Genomic DNA, 16,551 nt, shown 5'->3' on the forward strand with positions numbered 1-16,551 from the left:
AATACTTATTTACAATGAACACATTACTGCACTGAAATGGTGCAGAAGTTAGATTGTACTTACACACACACACACACACACACACACACACACACAAATTCAATGAACACATTACTGCACTGAAATTGTGCAGAAGTTATATTGTACTTATATACAAATCAGTTGGTTTTTACTGAGAAATTCATCAATGGAGTAGAAGGAGTTGGCCACCAATAAATCCTTTAGGCTTCTCTTAAACTGAATTTCATTGGTTGTTAAGCTTTTTATGGCTGCTGGCAAGTTATTGAAAATGTGTGTTCCTGATTAATGCACACCTTTTTGTACAAGACTAAGTGACTTTAAATCCTTGTGAAGATTATTCTTATTTCTAGTATTGATTCCATGAATTGAGCTGTTGGTTTGAAAAAGTGATATATTTTTAATGACAAATTTCATTAAGGAATAAATATATTGGGAAGCAGTAGTTAATATCCCTAGTTCCCTAAACAGGCTTCTGCAAGATGTTCTTGAGTTCACACCACATATATCTCTTACTGCACGTTTTTGTGCCCGGAAAACTTTAGCTTGGCTTGATGAATACCCCAAAAAATAATCCCATATGACATTATGGAATGAAAGTAAGCATAGTGTGCCAGATTTTTCATTTTTATATCCCCTATGTCTGATAAAATTCGCATTGCAAACAGAGATTTATTAAGACGCTTCAGCAGTTCTGTGGTGTGCTCCTCCCAGTTGAATTTATTATCAAGCTGTAATCCCAAGAATTTAACACTGTCCACTTCTTCTATCTTCTTGTCATCGTATGTTAGACATATACTCGTGGGACACCCCTTACAAGTTCTGAACTGCATGTAGTGTTTTTTTTTTTTCAAAGTTTAATGACAAAGAATTGGCTAGGAACCAGTGGTTAATGTCCACAAATATTTTATTGGCTGATCTTTCTAAGACTACACTTGATTTGCTATTTATTGCGATGTTTGTATCATCGGCAAACAAAACGAACTTGGCATCTGGTAATGTTACTGATGAAAGGTCATTGATATAAACAAGAAAAAGTAAGGCCCCAAAATGGAACCTTGTGGGACCCCACATGTAATTAGTTCCCAGTTAGATGATGCCTGATAGCTTGATACATGTCTCTTTCCTAATAACACCCTTTGTTTCCTGCCAGAGGTATAAGATTTGAACCATTTTACAGCATTTCCTGTTACACTATAATATTCTAATTTACTTAAAAGGATATTGTGATTTACACAGTCAAATGCCTTTGACAGATCACAAATTGTACCAGTTGCCTGCAATTTTTTGCCTAATGAATTAAGCACATTTTCATTGTAAGTGTAGATAGCCTTCTCAATATCAGAACCTTTTAGAAATCCAAACTGTGACTTTGACAGTATGTTATTTGAGATAAGATGGTTATAAAGCCAACTGTACATTACTTTTTCGAAAATTTTTGAGAATGCTGGCAACAGTGAAATTGGACGGAAATTTGATGCTATTTCTTTATCTCCCTTCTTAAACAGTGGCTTAACTTCAGCATATTTCAGCCATTCAGGAAATATTCCACTGATAAACGACTGGTTACACAGATAGCTTAATATGTTACTTAGCTTAGAATCACATTCTTTAATTAACTTTGTTGATATTTCATCATACCCACTAGATGTTTTTGATTTTAAAGATTTTATGATGGACATTATTTCTGTTGGGGTAGTGAGGGTCAAATTCATATTATGGAAGTTACTTGAAATGTCTGGTCTGAGGTATTCCATAGCAGCATCTACCGAACCTGACAACCCCATCTTTTCAGTAACAGTTATAAAATGTTTGTTAAAAAGTTCTGCAACACTATACACATCTGTCACCAATGTATCATTTACTCTTAATGCTATTTGTTCCTCTTCATGTCTGGTTCTACCAGTCTCCTCCTTCACTATATCCCATATTGTCTTTATTTTGTTATCTGATATGACTATCTTTTCCTTCTAACATATTTGCTTTGACATACGTATTACAGTCTTTAATATTTTGCAGTATTTCTTATAATGTGCTATAGCATCAACATTGGAAATGTTTCGGATTGACAGATACAGTTTTCTTTTTGTTTTACAAGATACCCCATACAGTATTTACTGAGTAAGAATAGATCAATAAATAAATACATTATCTGCTCCAGCTGAACCTTGTGTGCTGTACTGCAAACCAGATGAAGGGGACACTAGAAATGTTGTTTTCTGGAGGGAACGGGTACTAGATGGAACACACTGTGACACTGAATCAAGGGATGTGTGCATTAGTGGAACCTGTCGGGTAAGTTTTACGTACCTTAGTTGAACCTTCTTATTTTAAGGCTTTAATTTTAATCAGTCTGTGCACTAATTTTGTGTAAATTACAACACTAAAGAGCCAAAGAAACTGGTACACCTGCCTGATATAGAATAGGGCTGCCGCAAGCACGCAGAAGTATGCAGAAGTACCACAACACAACGTGGCATGGACTAATGTCTGAAGTAGTTCTCTAGGGAACTGACATCATGAATCCTTCAGGGCTGTCCATAAATCCATAAGAGTATGAGGGGTGGCGATCTCTTCTGAACAGCACATTGCAAGGCATCCCAGATATGCTCAATAATGTTCATGTCTGGGGAGTTTGGTGGTCTTCAAAAGTGTTTAAACTCGGAAGAGTTTTCCCTGGAGCCACTGTATTAATTCTGGATGTGTGCTGTGTCACATTGTCCTGCTGGAATTGCCCAAATCTATTGGAATGCACAATGGACACGAATGGATGCAGGTGGTCAGACAGGATTCTTACGTATTCTCAAGACGTATCTAGACATCCCATATCACTCCAGCTGCACACATCCTGCACCGTTATGGAGCCCCCACCAGCTTAAACAGTCCCTTGCTGATATGCAGGGTCCACGGATTCATGAGGTTGTCTCCATGCCCATACACATCCATTCGCTTGATACAATATGAAACAAGACTCGTCCAAACAGGCAACATGTTTGCAATCATCAACAGTCCAATGTCAGTGTTGACAGGCCCAGGCGAGGTGTAAAGCTTTATGTTGTGCAGCCTTCAAGGGTACACGAGTGGATCTTTGCTCCAAAAGCCCTTATAGATGATGTTATGTTGAATGTTTCGCACACTGACACTTGTTGATGGCCCAGCATTGAAATCTGCAGCAATTTGCGGAAGGGTTGCACTTCTGTCACTTTGAACAATTCTCTTCAGTTGTCATTGGTCCTGTTCTTGCAGGATCTTTTTCCAGCTGTGGCGATGTCAGAGATTTGATGTTTTACTGGATTCCTTTTCATGGTACACCCATGAAATGGTCGCACGGGAAAATCCCCACTTCATCTCTACTTCAGAGATGCTGTGTCCCATCGTTCATGCGCTGACTATAACACTACATTCAAACTCACTTACATCTTGATAACCTACCATTGTAGCAGTAGTAAGCATTCTAACAACTGTGCCAGACACTTGTTGTCTTATATAGGCATTGCCGAACACAGCACCGTATTCTGCCTGTTTACATATCTCTATATTTGAATACGCATGCCTATAGCAGTTTCTTTGGCGCTTCAATGTAGAAACACTTTGATAATGCGTAATCTAATCCAGTAACCTGAAATAAGTTGAGATTATTATTATTATTATTATTATTAGTCGTAAAGCTCCCAACATGGAAGACGCTAAGTAAAGATGGTTCACCTCTGGGGCTTCTTATTCTTCTTGTTTGCCCACCAGGTCTTCATTCTTTGCGAGAATTCAGCTTTTCTTTCTTCGCTCCATTTTGTTCCAGTTCTCGGCGCTTTTGTCTCTGGTTTGACCTCCCATTTGTCAACTTTAAGTTTGAAATTGTTTCTTTTGTTCATGTCTTCAGTAGTAATGTTGGCTAATTCCAGATCTTTCTTTACATTTTTGATCCATTCTCCTCCATTAACAAGGGATGCTACGTATCTTACTATTTTTTTTGTAAGTCTGTGATCGGGAAGTCTCATTATGTGGCCATAGAATTTTAGACGCCTCTTCCTCATGTCTATCTCTATGTTAGAATATTCTTCAATTTTAGAATTTTTCTGTAATCTATACCCCTCTTTGGTCCATCTTGGTCCCAGAATTTTCCTAATGATTTTCCTTTCCTCTTTCTTCAGGTTTTCCATATCTGTTTTCCTTTTAAGTGTCAAGGTTTCCCTGGCATATAGCATTATTGGTTTAATTACCGACTTATAATGTTTAATTTTTGTATTTATAGATAGACATTTTTTATTGTAAATGTTTTGGACCAGCCCTAGACCCCTACGAGCTTTTAATATTCTTTCTTGTTGTGAGTATTTTTCAGAAATTATCTCTCCTAAATATTTAAAGTATGGTACCCTCTTAATTTCTCCATATTTGGTTTGTAACTTAGAAATTTCTAGATTTGTTGTTGTAAACACCGTTTTCTCAAAAGATATTTGTAGGCCAACTTTTCCTGCACACTCTTTTAAGGTTTCTATCTGTTTGACTGCCATTTCACTAGAATCTGCCATTATTGCAAGATCGTCTGCGTAGGCTAAGTAGGGGATTTGTAGGTCATCTTTTTTGGTTCCCAGTGATATTGGTTTCCAGTACTTTTCTTTTTTGAGTTATTTTTCCCATTCTGCCATGACTCTATCCAGAACTAAGTTAAATAACAGAGGTGATAATCCATCACCTTGTCTAACCCCAGTTTTTATCTCAAATGATTTTGAAAGTTTTCCCATGAATTTCACTTTGCATTTTGTATTTGTTAATGTCTGCTCTATGATGGTCCGTGTCTTCTTATCCAGTCCTTGTTCTTCAAGAATTTTAAATAGTGTGGGTCTGTGAATTGAATCATATGCCTTTTTAAAGTCGACAAAGACATATACTGTAGGCTTCCTTCGCATTTGTCTCATCCTTGTAATCAATTTCAAGTTTAAAATTTGTTCTGGACATGATCTGTTTGGTCTGAAACCAGCTTGGAAATCTGAGATTTTGGGTTCTAGCAGTTTTTGTGTTCTTTCAATAAGACAAGCTGATAATATCTTGTATGTGACGGCAAGTAAGGAGATTCCTCTATAGTTGTTCACATCCGATTTATCCCCCTTTGATTTGATTTGATTGAGATTATTTAAATATAAAATGATGTGAATAATGTTTTTTAGACTTTCACATACATAAACGAGATAAATGAAATTATACAAGCAGACTATTAATCAATATGATTTTATCAGTTGAATTAGATTCATTGAATTGAATGGAACTGACTCAGTGTTAGAAAGTAACAGGAGAAAGCATCAGTGACACTTAAAGTTTGAGTTTGACCCAAATGCTATGGTAGCCAAATGGACAAGGCAGCTGCAGCTGGTAAAGAGGATCAAGGTACAATTCAAAGTCCGACACCAGTTTTCCTTTGTCACAAAATATTCTTTAGTGTGATTTTGGCTAGGTTCAGCTGCTTTCACCATTATCTAATTCATATGTTATTGCAGCATAGATTGAATTCTCTCCCTATTTCTGTAACATTTTCTTCCCATTTGTCTTATGTGGGCACAAAATGCTGCAGTAATAAACAGCAGCTGTTCAGTCCCCTACTATGTCTGCTACATAAATCTTTCATATTATTTTCCTCCTTAATATTCTGCCAAAGTCATTACTTATGCCTCATATACAGTGTTTTTATTTTATTGTCAAACACTAAGGGGTGTAGTTTGCTTCTTAACATTTCACAGTCATTTGGTATGTCTTTTATATATAACTTACTGCACAGTAATGGTACCTAGTGTAATTTATTAGTGGCTGTTGTATTATCCTCTTTTCCTGCAATGCAAATCTATGGCATTAAATAGTCCCAGGTGAGACAGAAGTCTGCAATCAATGCTATGTGACATAAAATGAACTGTACTCTTTCTAGATGAAACTCCCCAGTTAACTCTGCATAACCTCATTACTAGCCACTTCCATTTTGAAGTGAAACTGAAAATATTTCTCACAGGTGGCCTTACACTATCAGTACTACTGCCATTTGTGTTTCCACTACTTTTGCACAACATTCAAACAGTAGTTCAGCACAGTACTCACTCACTTTCACAACCAATGGGTTTGTTCTATGTCCAGTCCTTTCTTTGTTATTGCACTCTGGCAGCTGTCTGAGTTGAGATGTGCTGTTTAATGACTACAGCCAACATAAGTGTGAATTTGATTTATAGTGAAATGTTGAAAAGAAAAATTAGTTTTATGCAGCCAGGGCAGGTGGATTTTCTTTACACTGAGGTATCAAGGTACTGGCCATTGCAAAAAAATTTTGGTTCATCATAAATTATTACTTGTAGAATGTGTGTGAAGCCAATAGTATCCAATTGAAAGCTAAGATGTCAAACATATAGAGCCTGTCAGAATGTGTAAATATTTAGGCTAAATTACAAAATAAATAAAATAAAAAATAAAAATTGCAATCAAACACAGTAAATAATATAATTACTGGGAAAGGCACATGGAATACCAGTTTGTTGGGAGGCTTCTAAGAAGTAGGATGCATTTGCAAAAGAGAGCATAGGCAAGACATAAGTGTGACCAGTTTTAGAATACTGTTCCAGCATTTTGAGTTCTTATCAAGTAGGTATGACAGTGAAAAAATTCGGAAATGCACTGCTAGTATCATATTAGGTAAGTATAGTTCAGGTAAGTATACTCAGGGAACTTAAATGATGATCTTTGGAGAAAAGGTGAAGTTTCAGTAAACCTGTGTGCTGTGCCAATATAGAAGACCCACATTCATTGGAGACTGCCCAAAACTTACACCAATGTCCTCATGTATCGCATGTAGAAATGATGAAAGTAAGACAACAGAGATCAGAGTGTATTCTGAGGAGAGATGATATTCCCTTATTCCATTCACAAATGGCAGAAGGAAAAAAATCACTACTGTAGTTGTACAGTACAAATTATTTTGACATTTATATCTAGGTTTGAGAAAACTAAACTGAGGAAAAATTTCCTCAATAAAAGATCAACACTGTTGTAGTACTGGAACTGTAGAAATTTCGATGTCAAAAGTTGTGACTTGCTGCTTTTGCTATTCTTATGAAGTAACATGCATCAACTACACTACCAACTTGTGCACATGCTGTGTTCCAAAGACACAGCTGGAAATATTGGTTTTGCTAGATCACCTTTCCTGACAAGGAAACTAAAGTGCACAGGGTTAGATCAGTAAGAGATGTGGGACTACTGCTGCCATTACAAAACTGAATAGACAAAATACATAGGAAATCCATTTTACTGTGGTCACCTCAACAGAAAATGCAAGCACAATTGATTTGGTGATAAAACTGTTATACAGAATGGTTACCATACAGCTCAATTGGAACATGGCAGCCATTTTTTGTGTCTTAGTTGCAACTTCAAAACTTAAAAAAGTGCCAGATTGTAAACAAAGAATTAGTTCCTCAGAGAAGCCTTAGTTTTCCCAGACTTAATGTTTCCTAACTGTATTTACTCTAACTGTCTTTCAACATAACCAACTATACAAACTCTTTATTGCAACTTTATCATATTGCTTTTAATTGCAGCATGTTGGTTGTGACTGGGGCATTGACTCAAATGCAAAAGAAGATCACTGTGGTGTTTGCCTTGGTGATGGAAGTCAATGTAAGACTTTTCATGGCATGTACAGACGGGCGGATGTCACTGGTGAGTAATGACTTGGTAAGAACAGTGCCAACAAGTTTATGTAACAGAATAGTAATGACAGTGTTATGAAAAGGATAGATTGCTACTCACCATAAAGCAGAGATGTTGAGTCTCAGATAGGCACAACTTACACACATGCATGACAACTATCTCTGGCTGCAAAGGCCAGACTCTGGCTTCGGCAGCTAGATACAGTAGTTTGTGTGTGTGTGTGTGTGTGTGTGTGTGTGTGTGTGTGTGTGTGTTTTGTCTGATTGACAGTCTTTTTGTTATGCCTATCCAAGACTCAACATCTGCACTATATGGTGAGTAGCAATCTATCCTTGCCAATTACAACAGTCTTTTATGTGTGTGTTCTGCCGCTGCTTGATGAGTATATTTTTTTATCTATCCAGTTAAATAAATCTATCCTTTTCATAGTATTGTCATTATTCCATTCTGAATTTTCCATTGTTAAAATAATAATGAGATTTATTTTGAGACTGATGACCTCAGCAGTTAAGTCCCGTAGTGCTCAGAGCCATTTATTTTGAATAGAACTGCAAAAATATATTTCTTGCCAAATAATGTAATATGATGTTAACAGATTTGTAGAGAACTGTAATTATATCTGATAAGCACCAAACCTTTTAATAAGTTTTATTTCAAAGAGATGTAAGATTTGGCTGAGAAAGAAGATCTGATAGGCCACTAAGTAATTTCCAGCAATTATAGCAGATTAAAATACATTATGTAGCCAAAATCCTGTTACTTCACCAAATGCAGTTTGGATAATACCACACTATGCATCTGAAAGTGCATATGCACAAGCAAGCAAAAGATATTTTTGTTTCATATCAGTGGAGTGAACTGAGTGAGTCTGAATGGGCACAATTTTAAAGATCCACAAATTCAGGCTATTTGTCATCAGAAGAGTAGCATAGAAATTAGATGTATCTAAGAACATTCCTGGCAGTGATATTATGCAGTAAAACACCAAGGAGACTGACTAATAGTGCTCTGGTGGCTCTTGACCTGCATGTGCCGATCTCAGACTCTGAGATTCAGCAGCATTCAGATATTGGTCTGGATTTTTGCAAGCATAGCTCTGCTGAAGTTTGGCAGTGATCATGTGTTTCTACAAACTTGATAGTTTCTAGCAGACTGTCTGATTAAAATTCCTTTTTAGTTGACACGTCATGCCTTCTAGCTTAGTTACTTCAATTAGAGCTCTCAGTGTCACATGCAAACAGTTTCTGTTTACTTATTTATCTTATGCAACATTTAAGTTTTGTGAGATAGATTATTGTTGTTGGAATGTAAATGAAATAAAGATCAATTATGATACAGCAGGGTTGTCAGAAGTACAGTAAAAAACTAAAGGCCATATAGACTCTCGAGTCACATTAATGTGATCACTTGTCAAAAGTCTGAAGATCCACCTTTCCAGCACAGACCGCTGCAAGATGTGCAGGAAGAGGGTCAATGATGTTCTGGAAGGTACCAGCAGGGATGTGGAGCCATGCCAACTGCAGTGCTGTGTCCAGCTGCACTAGGTTACTTGGTTGAGGATTCATGATGTGAACAGCCTGATCAAGGTGGTCCGACAGATTCTCGATTTTGTTTAAATCCAGAGAGTTTAGTGACCAGGGCACTATAGTAAAGTCAGCTCGATGCTCTTTGAACTATGCACATACACTGTGAGCTGTCTGACCTGTTGCATTGCCCTGCTGGTAGATGCCATCCTGCCAGGCAAAAGCTGCATTTAGGGATGGACATGATCCCCAAGAATGGATATGTATACTTGTATTGATCCATACTGACTTCCAGAATGATGCAATCACCCAGGTAATGCCACAAAAACATTTCCCAGACCATGGCACTCCCTCCTCCAGCCTGCAGGGTGCCAGCCACATGTCCAATGGAGCATAAAATGGGAGTCATCCGGAAAGGCCACTGTCACCACTCAATGGATATCCAGCTGTGGTGCTGACATGCAAATTCAAGTCTTTGTTGCTGATGAACATCAGTCATCATGGGTTCATGAACCATGCTGAGGAGGCTCAAACCCAGCAATGTTCACCGAATGGACACTGAGGAGGCACATTTGATAGCCCCTTGGTTCATCTGGGTGGTCTGCTGCTCAGCCGTTGCACATAAGTTCGCCAATATACATCTCCACAGCTATAATTAACCCTTCTCATCTGTAGACCATGATGCATCACACTTCCCTTTCAATGCCGGTTTTGGATAGCACCAATTTGCCGTGCACGTTGTACTTGTACTTGAACCACGGCGGCACACGAACAGTTAACAAACTGACATGTTTCAGAAATGCTTCCACCCTTGGCCCAAAAGCAAGTGATCATGACCTTTTGGACGTCAGATAAATCTCTCTTTTTCAGCATTACAACAACAACTGCACTGTTTTCCGCGTCTCCCTGACACTGCTAGTGCTGCAATTTGCCATTTGTGAGTAGTTATTGCACATTGACGTTGAACATTGCAGGTGGTCACATTAATGTGACTGGCCCATGTAGAATTAAAATCACAACATATGTTTTATTACAGAGAACCAGAGCAAGAAGGAAATTCAGAGATAGGCTTAACTGTAAACAACAGAATTAAAAATGTTACTCGTACTAAAGTAATCTGAGAAAGTATGGCAAGATTTGTTTTGAAAAGAAAGAAAATATATTCCATGCAAAGTATTCAAGTCTGAGCACCAACAATCTCATGCTCTGGTGAAGAGTCAGAAGACCTCTATGCAGCAGATTCCACTATAGGATGGTAATGCAAAATTTTATGGCAAAATGAAGACAAAAACTAAAAAAAGATACTCTTCAACAGGAAACTTCTCATGCCATGCCATAAGTGACAGAGGTTATGTTAGTAGAATTTGCAAGGACAGAGTGGCTGTCCTTAACACATTGTTCAACAAGAAAAATGAGTTAACAAGGAGCAAATGGGAATCAAAATGAAAATGATTATATTTTATCGAAGAATAAAGTAAATACATTCAAGTTTTATGTGTCTTGATCATAAATTTGAATTCTAATTAAAAGGGGAAGTCATCAACAAATAATAAACAGCAGAGCATTAGGACAGTTAGTGCAGGGGACGAGGCACCTGTAGTTGGTTATCACAAAGGTAAATTGTATAGGGTATACAGCTGATAATCTCCAGTGCTTTGCCCTTTTGGTAACCAACTACAGGTTTGTCATCCCCTGCACTATTCACCCCAATGCTGTGCTACTTACTACTTGTTGATGACTTCCCCTCTTCATGGAATTGGAGTATGGGACAATGAACATTGGGGGCTTCTTTGTGTCCTTATCTGTGTGACACTACCAACAGTCTAAAGATGCTGCTTGAATGCAATGAAACTCGTTGTTAATTATTCATCACTAACAGATGTGTGCAGTTCGATTTACCATGAATTTCAGTGGCTGTGACTGGTCATATTATAAAATTGTAAATGAATATAAATTTTTTCTCTCTTGACAGCAGATTATACTTTTGATACAAGTTTTGATTGTTAAAGCCATCTTCTTCAGATCATATAAAAGGAAACCATGAAACATATCCAAAGCAGTGCTTACACATGCTGTGTCACTCTTATTTCCAGATGAAGTGAATAAAGCCATCCAAAGTATGATGAAAGATTATTCCACTATTCTTTTTGATAGGTCAGAGTAGGAGGAGACGTTGAGGTGATGCTATCTCTGATCTTCAAAATGAAAATTTACTATGACATAATTATTTAATATAAGAATGGGTTGGGTTGTTTGGGGCAAGAGACCAAACAGTGAGGTCTTCGATCTCATCGGATTAGGGAAGGATGGGGACGGAAGTCGGCCTTGCCCTTTCAAAGCAACCATCCCGGCATTTGCCTGAACCAATTTAGGGAAATCACGGAAAACCTAAATCAAGATGGCCGGAAACGGGATTGAACCATTGTCCTCCCGAATGCAAGTCCAATGGCCTAACCACTGCGCCACCTTGCTCGGTATATTTAATGTAAGACTCTACATCTTCATTGAAGGTCAGAATCTTGAGTAATGCTTATTTTAGAACGTAATCCATTCCTTCATTTAAACTTACCATTTTTACTATCTGTCTCTTTTGATCGTAGATTCTGCGTAAAAAGAATTCGTTAAATAGCTACCAGTACTTAAAGTGCACTTGTGAGAAAATATGAAAATACATTTTTCAAGACAAGTTAAAGTCATAGTATTATTTCTGTCAAAAATGATTTTCAGTGCTGAGATTGAATTCATCTACTGTTTTTCAGCATAAACACTGATCAGCCAGAAGTCTAAGGCAAGTTGAAACTTTGGGATGGTTGTTGAGGTGTGTTGGGTAGCAAACTGCTGTGAAATATGTGGTTGTGGTTGTGGTTGTCACATGAAATCAACTTCTTGTTACAATTAACAGTTCCAATCTTTTGTCAGCAATTAATACTGTTATTGTTCCTTTTTACTTTCACTTTAAATTAGACTTTGAGTAATTTTTAATTATTTCTTACCTCCTTAGGATACAAGGAGGTGGTAATAATTCCTGCTGGTTCCAGAAACATTCGTGCTGTAGAGGAAGGGCCATCAAGAAATTTTGTAGCTGTTGCCAGTGCTACAACATATAAATATTACCTAAATGGAAATAAGTAAGTTCTCAGAGATTCATTTCATTATGATCTTTCTGTCCACTATGGAACACCTTTATCCTATTAATTCTAATATATATTTGTTTCAGTCAGATTGAGAGATCAGGATCTTTTTCAATCCATGGCACTGTTGGTTTTTACGAGCGCCACAATGAAAGAGAAAATATCACTATACCAGGCCCAATACCTGATGACATAAAGATATATGTAAGTATACAACATTCAGAAAGACTTAGAGTCCTACTTTATACAAGTTTTTCAGTTTGATTCATTTAATTTTTAATAGCTTAAATCATGTTCATTAAGACAGATACCTGGCCGTCTGTTCACACTTTCGTGCATCCATCAGTGTTGCCCACAGATGGTTTCTTTCACTTTTGAGAGAATGCAGAACCTCGCAGGAATCATATAAGGACTGCTGGATGAATGTGGATGAGTCTATAATCAATAATCTTCATATAATGCTTGTGGTTTGGTTTTCTTACAAGCAGCATTGTTGTGGGTATAGGAACCCACATAAATCCACCTTCACACACTTCTGAATTATCATCACTTGTTTAGGAAGGTACACCCTACACACCATGATGATGATGATGTTTGGTTTTTTGGGGCACTCAACTGCATGGTTATCAGCGCCCGTACAATTTCCCAACCTTTGCTCAGTCCAATATTGCCACTTTCATGAATGATGACGAAATGATGAGGACAACACAAACACCCAGTCATCTCGAGGCAGGTGAAAATCCCTGACCCCACCGGGAATCAAACCCGGGACCCCGTGCTCAGCAAGCGAGAAGGTGACCACAAGACCACGAGCTGCAGACCCTCCTACACACCAGTCCATGATTCCATATCTTCTTGAAGTGTGATATAGTGACATCTTGCAGTGAAAAAATTGTGCAGCATTCTTTTACTCTGACGTCTTGCACTATTTTATCTCATTTGCAGCTATGTATTATGCCTCCATTGAAGAAGAGCTACACTCTACTTTTCCACATAACTGGATCTCTGTGAAACTTATGTAAAATGCCACTTATTGATCACCTTATGCCTATTCTGACCATCCGCACCTTCTAGTTGCCCAAAGTTAATTTATTAATTTTTGAAGTAAGTTAATAGTTTGGCTGCCTGGTCATATTTTCCCAGCACTTGCTACACTGAGATAGTGACACACTGCAGCGAGTGACAGCAATGGTCGAATTTAAATAACCAGTTTTATTAATAATAATACTTATCTTTTTTGGTGTTCTTATTTGTTTTGTGTTGATGGCTTGATATCCATTTCCTTTGTATAATTTAACTTTTTATGATCATCTAGAGGTTGATTGAGTTACTACTTCAAGAATTATGTGAAAACTAGTGGGCTTTCTGCTGAATAACACATATATTTTCAATCATCTCACATTACAATACACATCAATAAAACACACATAACTCACTCTCCATCCTCACACTTCAAACTCATACTACCAACTGCACTAAAACAACTTCTAACAACATGCAGCAAAGAAATTACTATCATATATTGATCTATTGATGCAAAATAATCTTTGGAACATATACGTCATAAATAAAATTCCATTTTTATTTTTTTATTTTTTATTTTTTTTATTTTATTTTTTTAAAGTCCTTAATCGTCATAGTAATATTACATTAAGTATTTATAAAAGTTGGTATTTAAACAATTTTGCTTAGCTACGTAGAAGTGGCTTTATGGCTTTTATGTTTTCAGTATGGTATCACTCCTGTCATATGATCCAAGATTGCTTAGTACATTTATCTCATCATAACCAGTTTTATTCAACTGCCCCCCCCCCCCCCCCCCCCCCCAAAAAAAATTTTGAAAGTTTAAAATCTGAGAAAAGTTTTTGTACAAATTAATAAAACTGGTTATGCCAACAAATTTTGGAGTGTAACAAATCAATATTCATCGATTCTTCAGTACATGACTTACAGCATTTTAACTACCGGTACCTTAGTATTATTACTTCATTCAAATGAGGTCAGGGGCAAAATTTCACTTTACAAAGTTCTTTTCTCACAAATTTTCAAAACAATTTCAAAGTCTGACCTTTTACCTGTTTTGTAACTCTCAAATTAGTACCAAATATCAGTTGTATATGGGATAAGCAAAAGGATGGCACACATAACAGTGATTTTATCATATTATCATATTAGCACAACAGTAGAACTTGTATTTCATGAAAATATCTGTATACCAACATTTATAAATCTGTTTTTAATAGGAGAAAGGTGATTGATTGGTAATGCCCTATGACCAAAGTAAACATCTTAGTCCATATACGGTTATTTGAGGAGTTTTAAAGAATGTATAGCAAAATACTTTTGATCTCAGGACAAAATTAGTGTACCTATTTAGGAATTTATTCCTTTTTCTCATAACACCAATGAAATGTTTTTGTAACAACATTTTCGAATGTCTTACCTCCAAACTTACCCTCAGCATATAAAAATACGCTATGACAAAAATTATTTCTTGCCCTACTTTGGAGGAATTTTTTATGCCCAAAATGACAAATGTTGGAAGGTTAGTACTGTCAGATAAGATCATCCACAGAAGCTGTGGTGTCATAAATGGGATAAATCCTGAATAGAGAGCGTAGTGGGATAGGAAAGAGTTAGAATAGAATGCACCAGAAATTAAGAATGGATACACACTGCTAAGGAAGGCACCACTAGCCACATTATGTGCCTACCAAAGTTAGTGGACCCTCTACCTATTCTGTGTGCAAAAGTATCAATTTTATCAATCATTTTGTCCTTTAGTCTCTGATTGCTACATATATTTTGCATTTTTGCCACCTAATAGATTATACAATAACATATGAAAAATCACTGTTCAAGTCTTCTGTATTGTGTTACAGGATGAGATATACAAAATAATATTAAACTTCAGAAAAAATATCTACCATAGTAAATACAAGTAAATTATATACAGCACAAGACATTGCAGTTATTTTGTGAGAAACAGTGTGGTGCTATCCAAACTCCCTCCCCAAAACTAGTACACAAGAAATGTTAAAGTTGTATTGGATACAAATAATTCCAGACAGCAAAAGGAAAAGTTATACTGAGAACAGAATAAATGCTCATGAATTGATTGAGTCTTGTACTTAAAGCTCCACCTTTTCAAATAGTTAGTTATTTGAAACATTCCTCTAAACATTGACAAATAACACTATAAAAACTAATTACTTCTCATGAAAGAACATAATACTCATAAAATACAATCATGACTTCTTTACCATCTGTAGAAAAGTAACACAGCACAAACAAAAATAATAAGTTACCACATTTAAATTGTTTGCACAAAAAACGTATGCTGTAACCACTTTGTTCTTTACGTACGGTTGAAAAAATTTTGTTTCTACAACTTTTTTGTAACAGTTACATATAACTTTTTTTCTTTTCTTTCTCTTTTTGCTGCATCTATGTTGCTTTCCAGAGTGAAAATTGTTACCATTTACTGTATTATGTTCCTTCTGATGATAATTGTTACCATTGTGATTGCTGTGTTCCCTCCTGTTGTGATTCTTACTGTGCCAATTTTGATTACTACCTCTTTCAAAATGCGTGTGTCTATTACACTTGTATTTCACAGTTTTTTACAACTCTGACCAAAGTTTACTTAAAAATCCTTTCTCAAAGTCTGCATAGGTTGTGTCATCGTTAGTATACTGATTTGCCCAGCTTAATGCTTCACCTTCCAGAAACTTCTGAGCAGACTTGATTTTTATAACAGCAGTCATATTAGGCACAAATTATCTTTGCAGAAAATCTACAGGGTGTAACCTACCTTCACATGAAAAGTATTTCACTGGAATGTTGAAAAACATTCTTAACAAGCTTTCTATTAACTACCTCATTAGACATTTGTTAAACTTTGTTATACAAAACAGAGGAACTATTTTCTAGGCTGCTGGTTTTGATGTTGCTTAATTTTACATTTTCTATAAATTTGCTGTATACTGTTTTCACCTGATCAACAGAACTGCTTTCAACAAGTGCCAGTTTGGTGTCAACATTAGTTTTCAATTTTGAAATTTGATTATTTGCATTTTTGTCCACAATAATTATTTCCTCGTGCACTTTTTCAAAAGCAGTTTTGTTTTTCTCCTGGTATTCAGTGATCTCAGCTTGGTTTTCCAACTTCAGTGTTAAATTTAAGTTCAGTTTCTTTC

General features: G+C 36.5%; 1 protein-coding gene across 1 annotated transcript in view; it reads left to right on the forward strand.

The window, feature by feature from the left end:
* The window catches only part of LOC126413038 (A disintegrin and metalloproteinase with thrombospondin motifs 12-like), a 354,477-nt gene that overhangs the window by 268,684 nt on the left and 69,242 nt on the right, over positions 1–16,551 (forward strand). The window contains exons 13-16 of the mRNA XM_050082933.1: positions 2,180–2,313; positions 7,587–7,707; positions 12,223–12,349; positions 12,439–12,556. Coding sequence (XP_049938890.1) covers positions 2,180–2,313; positions 7,587–7,707; positions 12,223–12,349; positions 12,439–12,556 — 500 coding nt within the window. The remainder of the gene's footprint in view (positions 1–2,179; positions 2,314–7,586; positions 7,708–12,222; positions 12,350–12,438; positions 12,557–16,551) is intronic.

Source organism: Schistocerca serialis, chromosome 7, assembly GCF_023864345.2.
Source record: "Schistocerca serialis cubense isolate TAMUIC-IGC-003099 chromosome 7, iqSchSeri2.2, whole genome shotgun sequence".
Lineage (NCBI taxonomy): Eukaryota > Metazoa > Arthropoda > Insecta > Orthoptera > Acrididae > Schistocerca > Schistocerca serialis.